Here is a 21,931-nt window from a genome sequence, read left to right as displayed (position 1 = left end):
GTGATCAAAGGTAGGAATGCCTCAGCAGATGTGTCTAGGTCTGCTTTCATGACCTCCGCTGGGATGTTATCAGGTCCTGCGGCCTTGTTATTTTTCAAACTTTTAATGGCCTCTTTGATTTCCAATAGATTTGGTGCTCGACAGTCAATGTCAAGTGCATCTGAGGGTGGAATCTCAGTTTCTTCCTCTGGAACTGGAAGATTCAGCAGTTCAGTGAAATGTTCTGCCCATCTATTTAGAATATCCTCATCAGTTTTAAGGAGTGAACCATCCTTGTCCCTGATGTGTGATCCTGATTTGTGTACTTTGCCTGCAATGCTCTTAGTAATCTCATAGACATCTTTCATTCTATTTTGATTAGCAGCATTTTCTGCTTGCAAGGCAAGGTTTTCCAAGTGTTCTTTTTTGTCAATTCTGACACTTTTTTGGATTTCCCTGCTGAGCCTCTTATACAGGTCTTTATCTTCTGGAGAGTTTCTAGAGAGTGTCTTTTGTCTTACCTCTCTTCTTTGATCCATGAGATCAATGGATCTTTGAGTGATCCACAGCTTTTGGTTATCCTTTTTGAAACCTAATTTTTCTTGGCTGGTATCATTATAAACTTTTTTGATACCTTGCCAAATATCTTCCACTCCATCTTCCTCTTGAAGAGTCAGCAACTCAAATCTATTCTTTAGAGTGAGCTTAAACTCTTGCAACTTTTCGGAGTTTTGGAGGGTTGTTAAATTATATTTCTTCCTGGGGTTAGGCTCTGTGTCCTGCTTTTTAAATCTAAGCCGAACTTTAGAAGATAGAAGATAATGGTCTGAATTAACATCAGGTCCTCTTTCAACCCTGACATCAAGGAGAGAACCTTTAAAGCGTCTAGATATACATATGTGGTCTATCTGGTTAAAGGTTCTTTGATCTGGTGATCTCCAGGTGGCAGTATGAATCTTTTTGTGTTTAAAGATGGTTCCACCAATGACAAGTTTGTTTTCAGTACAAAAACTTACAAGTCTATCACCATTGTCATTTTCCTTGCCATTACTTAAGCCTAGGCCATATCTGCCCATAACTTCTTCTAAATTCTCATTATTACTCCCCACTTGAGCATTGAAATCTCCTAGGAGCATGGTCAGATCCTTTTCTTTATGACCATTTTTAAATACAGAGTCAAGCTGGTCATAAAATTCGTTTTTGACCTCTGTATTTGCTTGTTCTGTAGGCGCATATGCTACTATAATTCTCAGTTTGATGTTTTTAACTGAGGATTTGAAATAAGCCTCCTTAATTCTAGGACCATGGGGTTGCCAACTAATCATGGCCTGCTCTGCTTGCTTGGTCAGCATAAGAGCCACCCCTTGATTATGGCCTAGATCCTCTTTCATATGACCTGAGTATAGTATTTTCAAGGCAGAATGATGTTTAAACTCTCCATTGTTTGTCCACCTTGATTTGGTGATAGCCAGGATGTCAACCTTGGCTTTTAGCATTTCTCGGCAAATGTTTTCTGTCTGGCCTGACTGAAACATTGTCCGAACATTCCAGGTGCAAATTTTTGCTGGTCTGCGGGAATTCAGAATCATCCGCCTGACTGGTCCGTTAGCGGTTTGCCAGCCAAACATCATATTGTTGTTTCCAACCTCTACTTCGTTCCCGAGCCCAAAGTTAAATTGGTTTTTACTTTGTGCGGGTTGAACATAAGCAGGTTTTTTCTAGGGAGGGATTGTTAGCCCCACCCAAACCCCCTGGACTGGGGGGAAGTGACCAGAATTCAGTCTGGCATCTACCCTGGGACCTTTCCAGCACAGTAGGACTCTTCTGGTGTAGCTGCCAGGGTCATTGATGCACGGTGCAGGATGGACGGCGTGCACTTACCTGGTCTCCCATCCCATAATCAAGTATTACAATCCTTAAAATCCTTATAATCCTCTCAGTAACCGCTTAACTGAGAGGGTTCTCCACAACAGGGTAGATTTTCATAGGTCCCGGAAAGGTTTATTAACTATTTTGGGGGAGGTTGCCACCAGCCTTCCAAGAGAAATCACCCGTAGAAAAAATCCCCCCCCCCCAAAAAAAAAGTTTAAAATTTTTTAACTAAAATTAAAAGTGCCCCCCCCCCCCCACCCCATTCCAAATAAAAAATTCCCCAACCTCAATTTTTGTTTTACTTTTTCTTTAAAAATCTAAAATAATAATTTGGGTTATCAAATTTGCTTCTCCCCTCCCCAAGTGCCCCTAGTAGACAGACTAATGTATATGAACTTAAACAGGAGGTCTAAATCTATTACAAGGATGACATTTAGCAGAGCACAGATATAATAAAGTAAATTATGAGTCTACACCAAACATTTCAGCTTTATAGATTAAATAGAAGACAAGAAAATAATGATTCCACTTAGCACCCCTCCTAATTTTAAATTTTAGTTTTCAATGGAACAAGGATGACAAAATCCATAATTATAATCAGATTATTACATCACATAAAAAATTGTTGTTAAAAATGATAAAAATATACATGTTTAAAATGGACGTTCTGGTAACAATTATAGAGTGGCTACTAAATCATACTACTACAGGAATCACCATACAAAGTTTGAAATCAATAGGGCAATTCTAAAAAGCCTAAATTAACGAAAAAGTTATCTGTTCCGGACAGACGGACACACCCTAAATATAGAAAAGCTTTGCTTTCAAAAAGAGCCAACATTTTTTGGGGGGTTCTTTTTTTCAGGGGCAATCAATATTTGGAGGTTTGTGCTACCCTCCACTAAAATAGTTAGAAACCACACCAAGATCAACAAGAATCTACATTGCAAAGGAGAACCCTACAGGTGCAGCGATTAGGAAGATCCGTTGGTAATGACACACAGACAGACAGACTCATAGACATCTTTTAAATACGTGTATATAATAATATGTAATCTGAAATAGCAAAGGTCCCAAAGGTGAATTAAAAAATATGTATATCTCACAAGCGTATTGAAGTATTAAAAAATTGTGTTTCTACACACCTCCTTTGTGCAGGACTAAATTTGTATAATAAATACTCAGGTGAATGTGTGTCCGACAGTTTCACAGGCCGACAGGTAGACTTTTTGGGCTAGGAGGCGAGTTTTGCAAAATGTACTGTGACCACAGGATTTGGTCAAGTCAGAGTTCAGCAACAAGTGCATATATGGGAACCAAAGAAGTGTGTAGCTGGTGTATAGTGCCCTAGGATAATGGGTTTAGATGTCACCGCTTTTGGTCTATTGTTGTAAGGGTAAGGGTATTCCCGACGTCAATAGAATATGTAGGCCAAATGCAGTGACATCTAACTCCATTTAGCTAAGGCACTATAGATAGACAGCCACAAAAAAGTGTAACTTAATGAAAGCATTATGATACTGCATAGGTTGGGTCATGTTAGTCATTACTCAAAAACAAATTTAGAGCAGTAACCCTCTGACAAGATATCTTATTTAAAGAGGAAATTATATAGTGTTTTTTAAATCCTATGATACAAAGTAGAATGATGTCTGTCTGTCTGTCTCTCTGTCTGTAGCTTAGGTAATTGCTGAACTGATTACATTCTACTTTTCAGGGAATATACCTACTGGTCCTATGGTGGTTTTAAGGGCACTACCGTTTGCCTAATTATTTAAAAGTGCCATTTTTAATGTGGCTGATGGCAGTCTCAACTACTTTAGTAAAACAAGTTTTTAAGGTTTGATTTGTTGAAAAGCGTTAAATATCTTTTTTTTTCATTCTAATGATTACTTTGTGATAGGGGTAAGATGGGTTAAATTAGACCATACTTAAATTATTTCTATATAAATGTATACATTTTCATATAACAAGAAGAATATTCAAGCGTAATACAAAATAATTAACATAATACATAGTTACAATTGGAATTTTATCAAACAAAACAAAAAGAAATGATTTGCTTTCTCTATTAAATTAAAACATTTGGGATTAGGCCTTATATTCATCATGCATGGAATAATTCATTACTATCCATGCAAGCAGGACAGTCTTATAGGTGAATTCTTCATACACATATGATTCTTTCAACACCAATCAATATACATCTCACATCGCACGCATTCTATCAACAACAGAAGAAAATCAGCTCATTGGAGTCACATGCGTTACCCTCCCAGGATGGAGATATTCAAGAAATTTCAACTCTCAGTTATGTGTCATTCCCATATTTAAAAGTTTTGGCTCTTATCTTTCACACAGAGAAAATATGATGGAAAAAAAACAGATGCTGTTAAGGGTTAAATTACCATTAAAAGTTTTTATTTTATAGATTACAGTAAAAAAATACTTACCCTGATTACTAAATGAAAAAGAATCAAACTTTTTTTTCCAAACATTCCTCCAATATTATCCAATGACAGGAATATATATAAATGATGACGTTCATTTTATTTGAAACTTTATTACATAGAAAGTATGAAGAATTGTAGGAAAAGAGCAATTGTAAGTTTCATTTAGGAGGTCAATAGATTTTAGCCCTATGAAAAGAAAATGAGATATAAAAACCATAGGGGTATTGAGAAGAGGGGAGAACTCTCCCCCCCCCCCATCTTAAAATATTGGGTTTAAAACAAATATAAGCCTAAACTTTTCAGTAACAATGTTCCCAGGTTGGATTGTCACACCATGTGTCCAGTTTAAAAATGTTGTTGTATTTATATAATGTTGGATAAGTTTCAATCAGTTCTCTTTCATGGTTGGTGTGCTCTATCATAATAATGCCTAAAATTTATTCAAATTAGATTAGAGGAATCAAAAAAAAAATTCTTATTCAGTGCATGGGGGGAGGGGTTGTAAGGTTTGAATAAACCATTTTTATAGTTGGTAAATGTCATTGCATACAATTTTGTTTTAACTCAAGTTAAACAATATCAAATTTTTTTTTTATTTAACCTTTTAAAGTATTGCCAATCATTTAGAATTGGCTCTTTCCTTAAAGAAAAAATAAAACTTTTGAATGAAAAACCTACTTGTTCTGTGCATAGTATGTACATTATGTTTATGCAGCTATAAATAATTTCTATTTTGGAAAAAGTTTAACATCTTACCTTTGCAAAAAAAGTATTGTGTGCTATGACATTGTCTACATAATGGAAATTCTTGAACATCTTCATCATTTTCAATCATTTTTGGAACTAGCCTCTAAATAAAATAATATAAGATAAATAAACATACAGGGTGACCCCAAGACAACTGGTAGTATATTTTGTTGTTTATGATATAAAGATTTTTATAGTGAAACACTATTTTGAAATATTTTTAATAAAGATTTAAGACTTGAACGCATCATAGACATGTTATGTAGAAGCTTGAATGCAACATAGAGATGTTACATATTATTTTTATAAAAAAAAACATTGAAAGAGCCATAAGAGTCCTCTTGGGGCGTAGCTGCTGGTTAAATATAAATCACAAAATCTTACCAAATTGAAGTATAATTTTGACCTTTTTAAGCTTTAGAGTGAATTTTTATTTTATGATATATCAAATCATCTTAAATTTTATGTATATTTTTACAGAGAATATAAATCTATAAATATTTTTGATATCCCTACTGGTTGTTTCCCAAAACCAAAAATAGTAGTTTTCATAGGGTTACCCTTAAAATTATTTTTCTTCATTTACATGCAGGTTGTATTTTTTCAATCTTTCTCATATTTACAAGCAAAAAAGGTTATACTAAAATTTTTAATTTAAACTTTATATTTTTTTAGGAAATCTTGGACAAAGTAGCCTAGGACAAAGTAGCTTCAAACAAAGTAGCTTCAGGACAAAGTAGTTTCCGGACATTTACTTAAGGAAAGTAGTCTCCACTGTTAATAGAGGTCATGGCCACAGCGCTTGGCCCCCTGTCCTGCCTAGCCGCAAGCGCTCTGCCCCCTAGACTATAACCTAACCTAACCTAACTGATGTTAGCCTCATGACATTTATTTAAGAAAAATATCCTCAACTGTTAATACATAGGTGGTTTCGAATTTCGTGTATTTTCAAAAAAGTGGTTGGTCAATTTTTTAAAATTTTTAATATTTTATTTACAATTTTCAATACTGTTTTTACAAATTTTAATAATGTTTTTACAATTTTTAGGTTAGGGGGCAGCACTGCAACCATAAACTTTCATTAACAGTGGAGGCTACTTTCCTTAGGAGGCTACTTTTCTTAGGTAAATATCTGGAGGCTACTTTGTCTGAAAGCTACTTTGTCCTGAAGCTACTTTGTCTGGAAGCTACTTTGTTCAAAGTTACTTTGTCTGCAGCTACTTTGTCCAAGATCCTTTATAGGTACATACAAATGTACAATGATTGTGTCAATCTAACATATTTAAGGTGTAAATCTAGCCACCATTACATTATAATTTTGAAGATATTGAAAGCTTTAGGCAATATTAAAAGTTAAAACTTTTATAAAAAGTTACCTGATAGTTAAACAAGCATGGAAGTAGATATATCTAAATATTACATTTATTAAGATAATGCTTTCACATAACAAGTAGATTAGTTAGACCTTATAAACTCCCTCCCCCCTCCCCGCATTTTTTTTAATAATAAGAAAGTAAAGTAAGGTGTCGTGCCTCTTTGATTGTTTATTACATTAGGTCAGATTAGTTCAGATTATAGTGTGTACTGGTTAATTCCATGGGTTAGGCATCGCAGGTATAGTCCCTGTAGGGTGAGGCCCCATACAGGGTTTATACATAGAAGGAAAAAAACAATTACACACCCCTATCTTTTTTTAATATGATTTAAAAATAAAGGACTTAAAAGTTTAACAAAACATTATATCAAACATTTGAGGGAGTGGACAAAATTTCAATATATTGAATGAGTCTGAGTCTGCAATGTTGAAATTTAAATTAAATTAATACCAAATAAAAAGTATCCAAATAACCTGATGAATTTCTTTCCATCTGATCAATGAGTAAACTATCTGAAAGACCATTTATTAACTAACTAAAATTTGTGTCAGAAAAAATATTTGTATTGTTATATATTAAAGAGTATTTTAGACAGCTTACTGTGGATATTTAATTTTTTGTAATTAATTAATTTCAGAGCCATTCTGGAAACATTGCTACCTGATCTCCCCAAGTAGGAATATTGAATTCTTTGATATAAGATTTTATTTTTAATGGGGAAAATAAAGTTGTGTATTTATTTTTTCTTCTTAATTTCTCCAGGTCCATCAGAACAATACCAGAATTTAAATTCTAAATTTTAATTAGATCATTTGTAAATAAACTTAATCTTTATAATTGATTAATTAATATTAGCCAAAGAAAGCCAATTTTTAAGGCACCATGTAAATTTGTTTATTTTCATACCTGTAAAAATGGAAATGGTTCTCCTATTTGTAGACCAGTCAATGTCCTTCCTCTGTACCAAGCAGTTTCGTAAGATACATCACCCCAATCTTTTCCAAGTCCAAGGGCTTGTTCCCTAAGATTATTCAATAAGACTTCATCTGAATACAAATGTTTTTCTATTAATGTGTATAAACTAAAAGCTCTAAAATATCTGGATATATTGGCCAAAGATTTAAAATATTTGAATTCCTGATGGGAAATTTTTAGGCTTGTTTTATATAAGAGAAATTAAGTCAGCAATATGAGGATCAATGATTATATGGTAAAAAAAAATTCAAACAAACTAATAATGATTTAGTTTCTCATAGAATGGAAATATTATTGTTGTGGAATTTACAAATTAAGCAAATTGATCAATAAACTTCATTATCTTGTAATTACCTGTTCATATGATCAAAATACTTATACAGGTCTGCAATATCACATCTAGATTTCAAATATTAATTTGTATATATTTGTTTTTTCTCTATATTTATAAAAAATTGCTAAAGCAAATTAAGTTAATTTGAGTGTTTTGCTTCATAAATACAGTATATTACTATTAAGTAAAATTAGGTCTTTTGATTTATTCCTTCAAAATGTGTTAAAATTCTTATTTTGGGATATAAAATAAGTATTACAAGATTAGTAATGAAAAAAACAAGGATGACAAAATCAATAAGTAGATAAACACTAAAAATTAATGGAAGTATAAACAGACTAAATGAAATATAGAGAAGATTTTCAGTTGATAAATGTGCAATAATTCTTAGAAATTATTAACCTTTTTGAAATATTAATAAGAAATATTGTTAATTTCTTTTTTTGAGTGACCATCAGAAGGACAGACAAAGGAAATTATATTTGATGCTCATTTATACAGGAAATCTGCACTAAAAATTTAAGCTTAATAGCAGCAGAGAAAATAACATTTTCCCCTTTGCAATACAGACAGATTGATAAACTGACAAACAAAGTGAATTACACAGAGTAGCTACCAAAAATATTGACTTCCATCTGATCATTTTTAATGATAAACTTACCTTAATCTAAGATCAATATCTAAAATTATGATTCTCTTAAAGCTTGGAGAAAGTATGCCAGGTAAAAGAAATTGAACCCATTTATATTCCTAGGAAATTAATTTTTACAATATACTGTGTTATATAAAAACTAAAACAAAACAACCTTTAGTTTCAAAGGAATATGATTAACTGAAGAAAGACATTTATTAATTACTTTAATGATACTTGTTTCTTTCTTCCATAAATGCATTATTTTAAGATCTAAGAAATATTTGGATTTTTGATTAATTGGTTATATTCCTTTTCGAGATGACTCTTAAGGATTATTTCATCATATTTTCACAGTAGCTTTCCTCCTATTTCTATCCCCTGTGGGTCCAATTGTCTAACCCTGCAGGGCTATCACCTAACCTAACCTAAAATAACCAAAAGCTATTGTGAAAGTATGACAAATCGGCCTTTAAGAGGCATTGTAACGAAAGGGACTACACCTTAATATTCTACTTTTTGTTTACCTTTCTGCACTCTTCTGTCAGCCTGTTGTTGAAACCTACAGAAGTTGTTGTTTCTTCTGGATTAGGATCAAAAAAATCCTTCAAATCAATTAACTTAATTAATTGATTAACTTAAGAAATAGTATTATCTTTTTATTTGTTGAATTGTTTATATTTTTAATTTCTATAAACATACCATAGCTATTGAACTATACTCATCAATACAAAGTGTGTCTCTGTAGTCATCTAAAAATATTGATTTATTTTTTTTAACATTATTTTGATCTATGCAAATACTTTATTGTATCAAATTATTCTTCATTCACCTATTTCTTCTTTGAAATTAGATTTAAAATACTTTATATCCAGCAAACTCACTCTAAATCTGAAAAAAAGAAAGAAGTCCTATTTTGATGTTTGATATTCTAAAGCAAATTTCCTGGAATGCTTACATAATTTTAGCTTCAAGTCTCTAATCAATTAAAAGTTCATGTTATCTATTTTTTTACAGAAATAAAAATGTTCTCTCTTTATATTTGGTTGTTAAATGAATTTAATAAGCCTTTAACTCTTGAGTTGAAAAAAAGTGTTAAATAGCCAGGAAGATAGGAAGAGAACTGGAAAAGACAAATGTATAAACTTATTTTTGTAATTTTCAAAAATTATTTTTTTTGTCTGTGGTCAAAGGCAGCCACCAAAAGTAGGCAAAAATATTTTAGCAAAGTATCAAAAAACATTAATTTGTGACGTAACCACATATCACAAGCTTAACCCAATAGTGCCGAGCGCCACTTTTATGGGCCTATCGAGCTGAAAATCTCAGGGAAGCTTTATAATGGTAAAAACGGAAAACGTATTTTTTTGTTTTGCTCTAATGGCGTGCACATGAAAGTTGCCAAAAAACCTGGTACGGCTCGGCCATAAATACCAACCAGGCATTATTACCCATTTTGGGCAGTTTCCGCCGGCGTTAAAACCCGGTTTTGCTGTAAAAACCCGGTTATTTGGACCAAAAATTGAAAAATGTATTTTTTGAACGGCCAAAGTGAGATGAACACTTTTTAGAACTTTGATATGATCCGTAATTGAAAACTACATAACCTCATGTAATCTATAGAGCTACAAGTAATATACGAAGCGATTTATTTCAAATTTAGTGTTTCGGCTATAGGTGCCGCCATTTTAGGGTAAAAAAACCCAGTTTTGTTGTTGTTGTCAAAAAAGATCTATTAGTAAAACCGGGTAATAAAAATTTCAGACTCCAAATGGAAATGCCGAACCGGGCTTATATAGGGCGTAAAAAAATGATAAAAAAATCATATAAAAAATAATAATTTAAATAAACCGAATTCACAAATAGATGTACTTGTCAATAAACTTTAGATTTAACGAAAAAAATCAGCGACTTTACTATAAAAAAAAAAAGGTAAGATGGGGTATTTTGAATTTTCATGATTTTCAAACTTTGTTGAGCTATACCAGCAAACGGAAGTAAGCAAAACTGCCTGCTCCAGGGGGAAATGAAAGCCAGGGTAGTAGAGGGGGGATTCATACCTAGAATGATGCAATTATGAAGCCGAAAACCATTTTTTTTCTTCATTTTCTGGAACCGGGTTTTAATGCCCGGTTCGGCACTAATGGGTTAAAATAGCAGGCACAGGAGCCATTTTAAGATTGCTAAATATCAGAAGGATCTGGACTAGCAATATTATATCTTAAAGATTCAATTCATCTCCTAGCCTAGAAAATAAGTAAGAAAAAACATTCCCACTTTTCTTATTATTAACAACCTAGAAGAGCCCTAACTGAAGTTTTGATATTTGAATATAAAAATGAGAAGCCAGAATAAAATAAATACCTGGGAAAAATCAATATTTTGTTTTCCTTGCTCTTCTTCAAAAGAAACTTTTCAGTTATAACTTTGCCAACTTCATTTGATAAAACATTTAGCAAAACGTCCTTAAAAAACAGACTATAAATTTTGTATCTAAATTTTCTGGTTGGAAATCTATTAAACTATAATATCTAATCATTTATACCTTGCTTGTTTCATCAGTTATGAAAATGAGATAAAGAGGTGAACCAGAACTTTCAGAAAATAATGAATGCAACATCCTGTGCAAGTATGTCACATACCTGAATTGAATTGAACAAAATGATTTTATACTTAGACTAATAACCATGAACAATTTTTAACCAAAATTTACTACACTGAATTCCATGTATTTTTGGTAACTCTCAACAAAAAGAAGTATATAAATTTAATTTTTATAAAAAAAATATTGATTGTCATAATTTAATTGACCATAAAAAGGTTTTACCTTGGAGTGTTAATTTGGAAATTTCCTTCAGTCATTGTATAATTATTATTAACAAAAACAAATAACAGAGGAATAAATTCTTCTCCTGGAAGTTCTAACTTTGAAGGATCTGAAAACTGTAAACTTTCATTCCATAAATTCTCAGCAGGTAGATTTCTACAGTTCAGCTCAAAATTACTGTCTGACAATTTTATATTTGTTTTTACCTCAAGACATATGTTGTTGTCAGTATCTTTAGGGTTTAATATGATACAACTACAGAAAAACAAACATGTAATAAAAATTATGAAAACATTCTTCAAAGTAATTTTCTCGTACATTGTAATCTGAAATAGGGGATACATAATTTGTCTAATAATTTTACTTAATAACTAAATTTATAATTTTAAATTCTTTCCAATGTTTTTTTCAAAGTATTTTCAAATTTAACCCTTGACATGAAGGATCTACATGGGTGTTAGCATAGGGAGAAATTTCCAAACCCATTTTAGTCTGGATATCCACCCCCTTCTGCTTATTAACTAATCGGCTTCAGAATTACTAATTCTGCATCCTTATGCTTTCTGTCCTCTTTAAAAATTTCAAAACCTAAATAAAAAAAAGCATAGTTTTTAGTTTTTAAAAATACACAATAAGGAAATTTATAATTTTGATAAATTTAATCAATCATGTGAAATTGCATGAATAAATCTATGGATGGCATATATTATAAAAGGTGAAGAAAGAATGTTACCTTGTTCTAATAAAACTTTGTATTCTGGCCTTTGCCAGTCATGCACAATAACAACTCCAGACTTATTTAGTAATTTGTTCCTATTAAAATAACAAGGTTTTTCTACAATCTACAATTTATAACTGATTATTAAGAAATGAAATACTTTACTACATTGGCTTAAGAGGAATATATAAAACTTTAAAACTTGTAAAGAAATAATTTACCTCAAAACTGACAATGCAGCCTCAACCCTTGCTCTTCCATCAACAAGGATTACATCAAATTTTTCATTTAGGCTCTTTGGAAATTCTATATAATCCCTAAAGTGTAAAAAATTTACTTATTCAACTTAAATTACAATTATAAATCTAGTAAGATGTAGAAGAAGCCCTTAGGAATAGAAGTTTGCAGTAATTTCAAATCTTAATGAACTCACCTCTTAAAATAAATAAATTTAAACAGTGATTATTATAAGACCTTTACTTCAAAGGGCCACACAAATCAGCACTTTTGATTCAATATGTTTTTAGACTAAAGGGCTTAGTTAACCCAACATGATCCTAGATATTGAAACAAATTTTTATTACCTAAAATTTTCATAAGTTCCATCAGATGTTAAAATATCATAATCTTCATTATTTCCAATGAAATTCACATATGTATTATATCTAAACAAATAAAACTATTAAACTTTTTAAATTTGCAAAAAAAATATTAATTTTATGATCCACTTATAAATTACCTTCCATTTCTGCTATTAATTTCATTTTGAAGAAAAGTTGCCCATTCTTCTTTGTGTTCTACACACACCCATTTCTTTGTGAATCTTAATATTTGAGTGTATAAATTAGATTAACCCTTACAAATCGGGGTGGGGGCTAAATCATCCCCCCCTCTCTAGTTTTTTCAATTTAATTTAAAAAGAACAGATAGAAATATTAATTGGCGCCTCCAACCGCCGAAAATAACGGTTTCTGTTATTTACCAACAGTCATAAAAAGTATTTTTTTTGTTATGAGAAATAAAAATTCCACTTAAAATTTGGTGATCCTGTCTTTAAAATTGGCCGCTTTACAGCTGTTTTAATATTTAGCAGCAAGTTGCTAAAAAGCAGCAAAGAAGTGGTCTGACTACTATGGCTAGAAAAAGTAATTTTCTCTAAAAATGCACATGAAAAACATGTCTTTATCTGTAACTGGAGCCAAAATAGAGTGGGGGAAGGGCTCCAAGAGCCAAGCCCCCCCCCCACCTCCTCCCTCCAATCTATTTAGGTGCGAATTGGGGCCCAATCTGTAAGTAAGTAAGAAGCTAACTTTGAAAACCAGAATGAAATATATTTACCTTGAAAAAAATAAAGTAGAACCTCCACAACCCCATTCCAGAACTGATATATCCTTATTAAGAGTTGAACAAAATAATTTAATAGATAACAGGTCCATATGTGGTAAACTAAAAACAATAAGATTTATTTTTGCTTCAGTTAAAAATATAATGAAAGTGAACTTATAATAATCAAATAATCAAAAAATTACTTGTATTTTTTTGGTGGATTTAAATCATCAAGAGAATTGTGTAAATAATCTTCAAGACATTTGTTTTTGTCCTTATCATTAGGGTTAAATATAATACAACCAGAGAAAAACAAACATATGATAAAAATTAGGAAAATATTCTTCAAAGTAATTTTCTTGTACATTGTAATCTGAAATAAGGGATACATAGTTTATATAAAAACTAGCGGCTTCGCCCCAAGCCTCTAGGGGCTTCGCCCTATGAAGTTATGGGAAGTCAACCCTCCTTAATTATTCTTTGTTTAATTACTTTGTGGTAAAATTAAACCCAGGTTGTGCGGTTTATGCACAAAAATTTTCATTTGTACAAAAAAATTTCAATTCGTAAAGATTAAACCTAGGTTGTTCGCATACACAAAAATTAAAATTAAAAAAATTTATTTTTTTTGGGGGGGGAGGGATTCATGGGGGCTTCGCCCCATGTTGCAGTGGGGTTCCCCCACCCCAATTACTGGTTTTTGTTTACAAAAATTTTTAAAAATTAAAAATTTTGGAAGTTGGGATTTTTTTATTTTTTGGGGGGTTGGGGTGTCCCACCCCCCCAAGAAAATAGCTTAAAACCACCAGAGGACCAGTAGGTATATTCCCAGAAGGGTAGAGCCCAATTTGATCAGCAGTTACTGAGATTTTACAAAAAATGTAAAAAAAAAATTTTGGGGGTGTTTTTTAATTTTTGGGGGGGTTGGGGGTGTCACACCCCCCAAGAAAATAGCCTAAAACCACCACATGACCAGTAGGTATATTCCCTGAAGAGTAGAATCCGATCGGTTCAGTGGTTACCGAGATCTTAAGGGACAGACAGACAGACGGACAGACGGACAGACATCAAGCTACTTTGTATTATAGATAAGAGGTCTACAAAAAAACTATTGCATATTTAAACTTTATTGACCATTACTATATACTAAAAACACCAATTAGCTATTTTAAATAAAAATCAAAAAAGTTAGGACACCTTCTTTCGGGAATGGAAAAATTTTATTTTATTTTGTTGCTTTAGTAAAAAGCTGAGTAAGACTTGTAAATAGTCATAAAAGAGCTAAAATTTTAAATGATCTACATATTTTTATTTGTATATAAAACCTTTTTATAAAAGGCAAATACAGAATAATTTTAATTACAAATTTATTGCAAGAAATTCAGGACTGACTGATGGAAAGACAAAGTAAATTATAGAGTAGCTTTGCTACTTAGAAAAAACATATAAAATATATCTAGTCTTAAAATAAACATTTAAAAGCACCCCGAAAACACAATTTATATATTTTTTTCAATTAATCCTATATTACTTTTAATTTGAACCTTAATATTGCTATTTTTAAAAATTGGTAATGATATCTACTTTCCGAAATGATTGTATCCAACACAGCTTCCAATGAAAATATTTTTCAGAAAGTCCAGATTTTTATTATTTTTTGACAAAGCCAAAATTTTTGGTTTACTTTATTAATTTTGAGATATATGCATTATTTATAAAGGACACACACAAATACCTGATTAATTTTATGGTTAGGGCATTGTTTCTTAAATTGAAAAACCCTGTATAAAACTAGGCTATTTTTAAGGATCTTGGACAAAGTAGCTTCAGACAAAGTATCTTTGGACATTTACTTAAGAAAAGTAGCTTCATAAGAAAAATAGTCTCCAATATGGCCGCAGCACTCGGCCCCCTGGCCTGTCTAGCTGCGGGCGCTCAGCCCCATAGCCTGTAACCTAACCTAACATAACCTATGTTAGTCTCAGAACATTTATTTAAGAAAATATCATCAACTGATAATACATAGGTGGTTTAGAATTTTGTGGATTTTGCAAAAAGTGGTTGATAGATTTTTACAATTTTTAATAATGTTTTTACAATTTTTGATAATGTTTTTACAATTTTTAATAATGTTTTTACAATTTTTAATAATGTTTTTACAATTTTTTTGGTTCGGTTAGGATAGGTTATAGGCTAGGGGGCCGAGCGCCTGCGGCTAGGCAGGCCAGGGGGCCGAGCGCTGCGGCCATGACCTTTATTAATAGTAAAAGCTACTTTTCTTAAGTAAATGTCCTGAAGCTACTTTGTAATGAAGCTACTTTGTCCGAAGCTACTTTGTCTGAAGCTACTTTGTCCAAGATCCATTTTTGGGTCTAGGCTGTCAAATTTTTCCGAGGAATGTAATTGTGTCAGTATGTCTTTGCAATAGTTCTTTATAGTCATATACCCTCGCCCTAGATATACCACACTTTTCTGGGATCTTGCCAGATCAAGTATCAACTGTGGGGAATACCAAAGGAAGACTCCATGCAAAATTTGAGCCGGATCCGGCCAAAACCGGCCGGGATTTTTATAAAAAACCGTTTTTTTCCGGTTTTTAGGGGGTATCTGTAAATCAAGCCCCCTCCTGGGTACGCCCCAATATAGATTTTTGCTTTAAGGTCTGATCTGAATTCCTCAACACTGGATATGACCCCTAGAGTTGAAAAAATGGTTAAAATCCGGTCTTTTGACCGGTTTCCGGCCATTTCCGGCCCAGAAAAAAATTTTAAAAATCAAAATTTCATCTAAAATTTTAAAAAATATGCTTTAAATTCCATTTTTCACTAATAATTTTTCAAAAAACAAAACCTTAGGTAATGAAGATAATTTTAGCAACTTAAAATGTAAAAAAAGGTTGAAAATTGACAAACTTATGTCAATTTGAAAAATGTTGGTAAATCCTAAAAATTTGACGGATTTATACATACATTTCAGAATTTAGGTTGACTTTGGTCTTTAAGACAAGCCATATCCAACAAAATTGCAATGAGAAAGTCTAAATGTTTTTCTTAACCAAAATTCTACATAACCTGTCGGTTCCAGGGATATATCATTAAGGCTTGTCGGCTGGCCAGAAAGCTTTTAACAGGTGGCCAACTAAAAGCCAGATTTAATGGTTATCAACTGTACAAAGTAGCGATTTTCGGTTTTTTGGCAAAAACTCATGCAGGGAGTTGTTTTTGTGGGATTGACATACAAAAGCAAGTTAATACAACTTTTTGGGGCGGACATTTCTTTACTTACGCATTATCCACGGACCACCACGGGTGAACCATTTGGCCGATACACACCGCCAAAGGCATGATTTTTACAAAATTTTTTGGTTTTTTGCTCCCTTTAGGGGATGACGGAGTCGATTTAGCGACTAAGGACACTTCTTCAATAATGTTCAACTTTTTGAGGCGGAAATTTCTTTACTTATGCATTATGAGCCTCTGGAAAACTGTTTGGCTTTTATTTGCCGCCAAAATCGCGATTTTCGGCGATTTTGCTGTTCATGAGGTTTCAATGGCAATTTTGTAGGGAAAGGAGTCCTCCAATCAAAATGATTATTAAATACTTTTCTTTTGCAAATTTAATTGGCTACATTTCATGTGACATAATTTTTTTGTGCGTCCAATCGGTTTTGTTCCAGTTGAAATTTTAACTATAATTATAACACTATAATTATGAACTATATTATCTTACCATATTTATACAAAGGGGGGGGTGCGTAATGACATAAGCTCTTAAACCGTGAGCAAAATGGTCTAAATATTGAGCTAGACCCTTCAAACTTGGTATATAAGCCTAGTCCTATAGGTATTACATCTAAATGGCAAAAAAATCCAAAAAATTTTATTTTTAGGTTAGGTTAGGTAAGAAAAACCCTGCGGAAATGGGGTTTTTAGGCTTTTTTTGATCTATTTTGATGTGGAAACTTGTCTTAAATTGTTTTTTCTTAGGGTTTTAACTTAAATACACTGTATCTATTCATATGGACATTATTTAAGATGATTCAGCAAGTCGGGGACCGACCCCAGGGGGCTAGGTGGGTGGCCCGCAGGGGTTAAGTTCTTTTTTCCCAATATATTTGTTGTGATACATCAAATTATAGGTTTTTTAGGTCAAGGAACTCAAATTCAGAGCTAAAATAAGCATTAGACTAATCTGAAGCTAGCCCCAGCGGGCTAGGTTGGTGGCCCGCAGGGGTTAAGTGCATTTATTCTAATATATATCTTGTCATATATCAAACTATAGGTTTTTTAGGTCAAGAAACTCAAATTCTGAGCGAAAATTAGCATTAGACTGACCTGAAGCTAACCCCCCCGGGCTAGGTTGGTTTTCTGCAGGGCTTAAGAGCATTTACCTAACCTAACCTAGAAACTTACTTATATTTTTACAGGTTTTTTTCTTGGATAAACTGTGTCTATTAATGAGGACTTTATTTAAGATGATCCAGCAAGTCGGGGACCGACCCCAGCGGGCTAGGTGGGTGGCCTGCAGGGGTTAAGTGCATTTTTACAATATATATGATGTGATACATCAAATGATATGTTTTTTAGGTCAAAGAACTCAAATTCAAAGGTAAAATAAGCATTAGAATAATCTGAAGCTAACCCCAGCGGGCTAGCTGGGTTGCCCACAGGGCTTAAGTGCATTTTACCTAACTATAATCCTGTTTGCTTAAAATTTGTCTTTATATAATTGTACAGAATTCTTTCTTATTTCCAAAAGGCATCGGTTTTCATAAAAACTAGTTTTATTCCAAAAATATTTTTCAAACGCAAAAATTCTCTATAAAGGTAACTTTTTAAGAATAATGTTTTTTTTTTATAGTGAAATGTTGTGTTTATATATTTTTATATGTAGCTTTGGGGGGCCTATACCCCTAACCCTACATCCCCCCATTTATATTTTTTTGATAAGGGTGGGGGGAAGGGGTATCCATGTTTAAACGAGGTCAATGTGTAGGAAAATAAATAGTTTACTTAAGAATGTATATACTCTTACAGTTTCACAAGCCGACTGATAGGCTTGCGAAGATTTCATATTGAAAACTGCTACTAATTTCTGTGACCACAGGATTTGGTCAAGTTAGTATTTAGTAAACAGGAGCATGTATAGGACTAAACAATGTAACTTGATGAAAGCATCATACTTACTGCGTAGGTTTATCATATTACAAAAAAATTATAGCACACAGTGCGTATTAAGATGCTTTGACTTTTGTGTCAGAGCCTAAATTGGGACATAGTGCATTTAATTCATTACCCTAGGTTAGGTAACTTTATTTTACTTTTTAATAAAATCTAAAATGCAGCCGTTTTTGAGAAAATTAGATTTGAAAATTTCAAGTTCAATTTTCATCCACTAGGATTTACCGCATAATCATGACAAGAAAAGCAAAGATTATTTATTTAAAATTTGAACAACTTTGCTTCTATAAAGACTGTCATAAAACCTCTATATATTTGAGTTATTTAAGGCTGAATTTCCGTGAACTTAGCAAAGCAACTGCTAAAAATGGCCATGAATCAACTCACTTCAGGAGTGGTTTTATGAAGAACTTTATAAAGGCAAAGTTGTTCAAAGTTTTAAATAAATAATCTTTGCTTTTCTTGTCATGGTTATGTGATAAGTGAGTGAAAATTGAAAATGAAAGTTTCAAATATAATTTTCTCAAAAACGGCTGCATTTTAGATTTTATTTGAAATTTAAATGAAGTTACCTAACCAATTGTAATGAAATGCACTATGTCCCAATTTAGGTTCTGACTCTAGCACCTTTGAACGCAGTGTGAGTGGTGACCCTTTGATGAATATTTAAGTGGTAATTGAATTGTTTTTTTTTGTTCCTAAATTAAAAGTAAGGGTAATATCCTCTTAAAAATATATTTTTTCTCTATTTTTTAAAATTGTTATATGCTATTTTTACTAACAATTTGTCTATAATAATATAAAACTTTAAGTGCTGGTTATTTTATTTGCCTGTGACCCATAGCTATGGCATCCTATGTTTAAATTTAGAAATTATTTGCACAAAGATATATAGTGAATTGCAAAAATTTAATACGCACCAGCGCGCTGAAAAGAATAAATTGGTGCACTTCCTTGTGCGCTCTCTGGTCCGCTAAGTGGATGTGCAATTTCTTTATTTATACTCGTGACTGGCCTAATAGGGTTGGTCTGTCGGTCTGTTTGTCTATGGATTATAATTTTGCATTATGATTCCTATAACAACTAGGTATGATTTAGGAAGCGTAGCAACTCTTTCTTCGTTGCAGAAATTTAGAACGTCTATTTAAGACATGCTGATACTTTACTTTTTAACAAATTTTTGTATGTTATAATTATCATATTCATCTAACTTTTTAAATACTTATTCCTATTACCTCGAAGCACAATAATTATAATTATATATGATTTCTATCTGTCTGTTACTTGGGGTGCTAGGTCGATTCCTAAATTTTCATGTTTTTGTGATGTTCCTAATTACTATTCAAGATAGAAGGCTAAAACTTTCAGAGTTTAATTTGTTTTACATTCAAAATATTTTAACTAAGTTTTACTAAGATTTGTGTATTAATTGGGGTGCTAAATCAATACCTAATTTTTTAGATTTTCGTGAATTTCTCTATTCCTATTCAGGATTAACGGCTGAATTTATCAAGGATTGAATAGGCTTTTATTCTACATGTTTCCATCAAGTTTCATTAAGATTTGTCTATTAATTATGGTGCTAGATCGTTTCCTATATTTTTAAGTTTTCCTGATTCAAAGGTTGCGTAATTTTAAATGCTTCGTAATTTCCCTATTTTATGATTATTGTATGACACTGCTCTATGGTAAATTTTTCGTGATATCCATTTAAAATTTTTGAGCTTCACTATTTATGGATGCTGCATCCTTGTTTGTGTACAGTTTACGTGAGAAACAGCACCTAGTTGTGTCTATTATAAAAACAGTCAAGTATGATTTACGAAGCGACGCAACTCTCTGCAAGAAAGTCCATACGTCTTGTTAAAACATGCTGATTTTGAACTTTTGCCATTTATTGTTATCCTATTCATCTAATTTTTGGTTTAATGATTCCTAGTAAATCAAGGTACAATATTATGAAGCGAGGCATCTTTATAATCATATCATAAAATTAATGTATGTTCTTTTACTGCATCCTGTATTTTAGCAATTTTACAACCAATATATATATTATATATATTATACATATATATATATATGTATAATTTTGTTCAGACTTAAAAATAAATTTTCTGCATACTGAGTTCTGACACTATACAAGAGTTAATATTCGTTTGCCCTCCCATCTCATTTTAAAGCTTTGTTTTCATGGATGTTGTCATTCTGTTTTTATAGAATTTATTACTTTTATCTAAATAGATAGATATTTAGAAAGTATTATTGCAACCCATACAGCAAAATGTTTTGGCTTATTACTTTGGCAAAGCGAAGAAATTCTAGAAAATGAATTGTACAGTCATTATATCAATATATTAGCAGCTGCGTCCGTTAGGATCCTCTAGGGCCCGTGAGGTGGGGAAAACTATTTCAGTTTTAATAACACAAAATTTCGGCACCCTTGCAGAATGATATAATTTACAGTCCAATGTTCACTCCCTCTTTGATATTAGTTAATGGAATGAAAGGAAACAATGTGATGACAACATTCATAAAAGCAAAGCTTTAAAATGGTAGGACAAACGAACATTAAAGCTTGTAGAGTAAAATGCATAAGTCTAAACAAAATTGTGAGTAAATCGGTTTCAAAACAGAATACTATTCAAGGACATACTTATATTTTTAGGACTTGATTATAGATATGCTTGTTTACAACAATGTTCTTTGTACATTCTTGTAACGATTATAGAGTTGCTACCCTTTCTTAATCTTACCTAACTACTACAGGAATCAGCATGCAAAGTTTGAAATCGATAGGATAATTCTAACATGCCTAAATTTACGAAAAAAGCTATATGTAGCATTTAGCTCATTTATTTAGACATGTTATGATTGTCCTATCAATTTTAAACTTTGTAAGATGATTCCAGTTAGGTATGATTTTAAAAGCGTAGCAACTCTATAGTCGTTGCCAGAATTTCCGTACGTTCATTTAAATCATGTTGATTTTCAGCTTTTTGACAACAATTCTTTAAGTCTTTTTTACACAGCATTTAAGTTGAAACTGTGTTTTTTTAACATCCCAATGGGCACAACTTTTTGATATAAGTACGTCTAAGGGGGGGGGGGTGGTTCTTGTAATAAAGTAACAGGATCCCTAGTGTTTATCTATCTGTACTAAAAGTTAAATAAGTCTTCCTTTGTCTTATACCTGATGATCCCTGGTTAAAATACCATCAACTTATAGTTAAAATTTAAATAACTTGCAGGGAGGGAGAGGACTTTGGGCTATTTATTACGCCAGTCTCCAAAATTTTATAATAATGGTTTCTTATTCGTAAGGGACTTTTTGGTACTATTATTGAATTTAGATTTTTTGTTTAAATAAGCTGAGTGTCCAAATATTTCAAAAACTAATTGTAATCTACATTGGGGGTTATTTTGTGTATCATCATTAAAGTAAAACAGGGAGAAAGGGTTAACTAAGTGTATCTTTATTTATACATTCAAAATTTTTTATTTTTTCAAATTTTC

General features: G+C 32.1%; 2 protein-coding genes across 2 annotated transcripts; both read right to left on the bottom strand.

Moving 5' to 3' along the window:
• Positions 1-4,458: 4,458 nt before the first annotated feature.
• On the bottom strand, positions 4,459-11,652 carry LOC145321505 (uncharacterized). The gene is made up of 14 exons (XM_080162918.1): positions 11,195-11,652; positions 10,913-11,009; positions 10,732-10,832; positions 9,200-9,258; positions 9,070-9,119; positions 8,895-8,972; positions 8,398-8,486; positions 7,757-7,801; positions 7,334-7,448; positions 7,088-7,219; positions 6,901-6,939; positions 6,428-6,460; positions 5,061-5,154; positions 4,459-4,734 (listed from the first exon to the last, which is right to left on the bottom strand). The coding sequence occupies exons 1-14, from the start codon at positions 11,536-11,538 to the stop codon at positions 4,604-4,606; spliced, it is 1,407 nt and encodes a 468-aa protein (XP_080019044.1). The 5' UTR covers positions 11,539-11,652; the 3' UTR covers positions 4,459-4,603.
• LOC145321506 (uncharacterized) lies at positions 11,592-13,607 on the bottom strand. The gene is made up of 7 exons (XM_080162919.1): positions 13,442-13,607; positions 13,251-13,358; positions 12,652-12,735; positions 12,497-12,577; positions 12,134-12,229; positions 11,928-12,007; positions 11,592-11,782 (listed from the first exon to the last, which is right to left on the bottom strand). Exons 1-7 carry the CDS (start codon positions 13,603-13,605, stop codon positions 11,712-11,714), a joined length of 684 nt encoding a protein of 227 aa, XP_080019045.1. The 5' UTR covers positions 13,606-13,607; the 3' UTR covers positions 11,592-11,711.
• Positions 13,608-21,931: the final 8,324 nt, after the last annotated feature.

Source organism: Acartia tonsa, chromosome 6, assembly GCF_053477335.1.
Source record: "Acartia tonsa isolate MP-2025a chromosome 6, ASM5347733v1, whole genome shotgun sequence".
Lineage (NCBI taxonomy): Eukaryota > Metazoa > Arthropoda > Copepoda > Calanoida > Acartiidae > Acartia > Acartia tonsa.
This window is presented reverse-complemented; position numbering and strand designations above follow the sequence as displayed.

Bases quoted from the DNA above. Each gene is read 5' to 3' on its own strand.
- LOC145321505 (XM_080162918.1), bottom strand. From the start codon at position 11,538: ATGTATCCCCTATTTCAGATTACAATGTACGAGAAAATTACTTTGAAG. The intron at 10,833-10,912 runs GTATAAATGATT...CTGTTTTTTAAG, and splicing joins TAACTGATGAAACAAGCAAG to GACGTTTTGCTAAATGTTTT. The intron at 8,973-9,069 runs GTATGTTTATAG...ATTGATTTGAAG, and splicing joins AGTATAGTTCAATAGCTATG to GATTTTTTTGATCCTAATCC.
- LOC145321506 (XM_080162919.1), bottom strand. From the start codon at position 13,605: ATGTACAAGAAAATTACTTTGAAGAATATTTTCCTAATTTTTATCATA. The intron at 13,359-13,441 runs GTAATTTTTTGA...TATTGTTTTTAG, and splicing joins AATCCACCAAAAAAATACAA to TTTACCACATATGGACCTGT. The intron at 12,578-12,651 runs GTAATTTATAAG...TTATTTGTTTAG, and splicing joins ATTAATAGCAGAAATGGAAG to ATATAATACATATGTGAATT.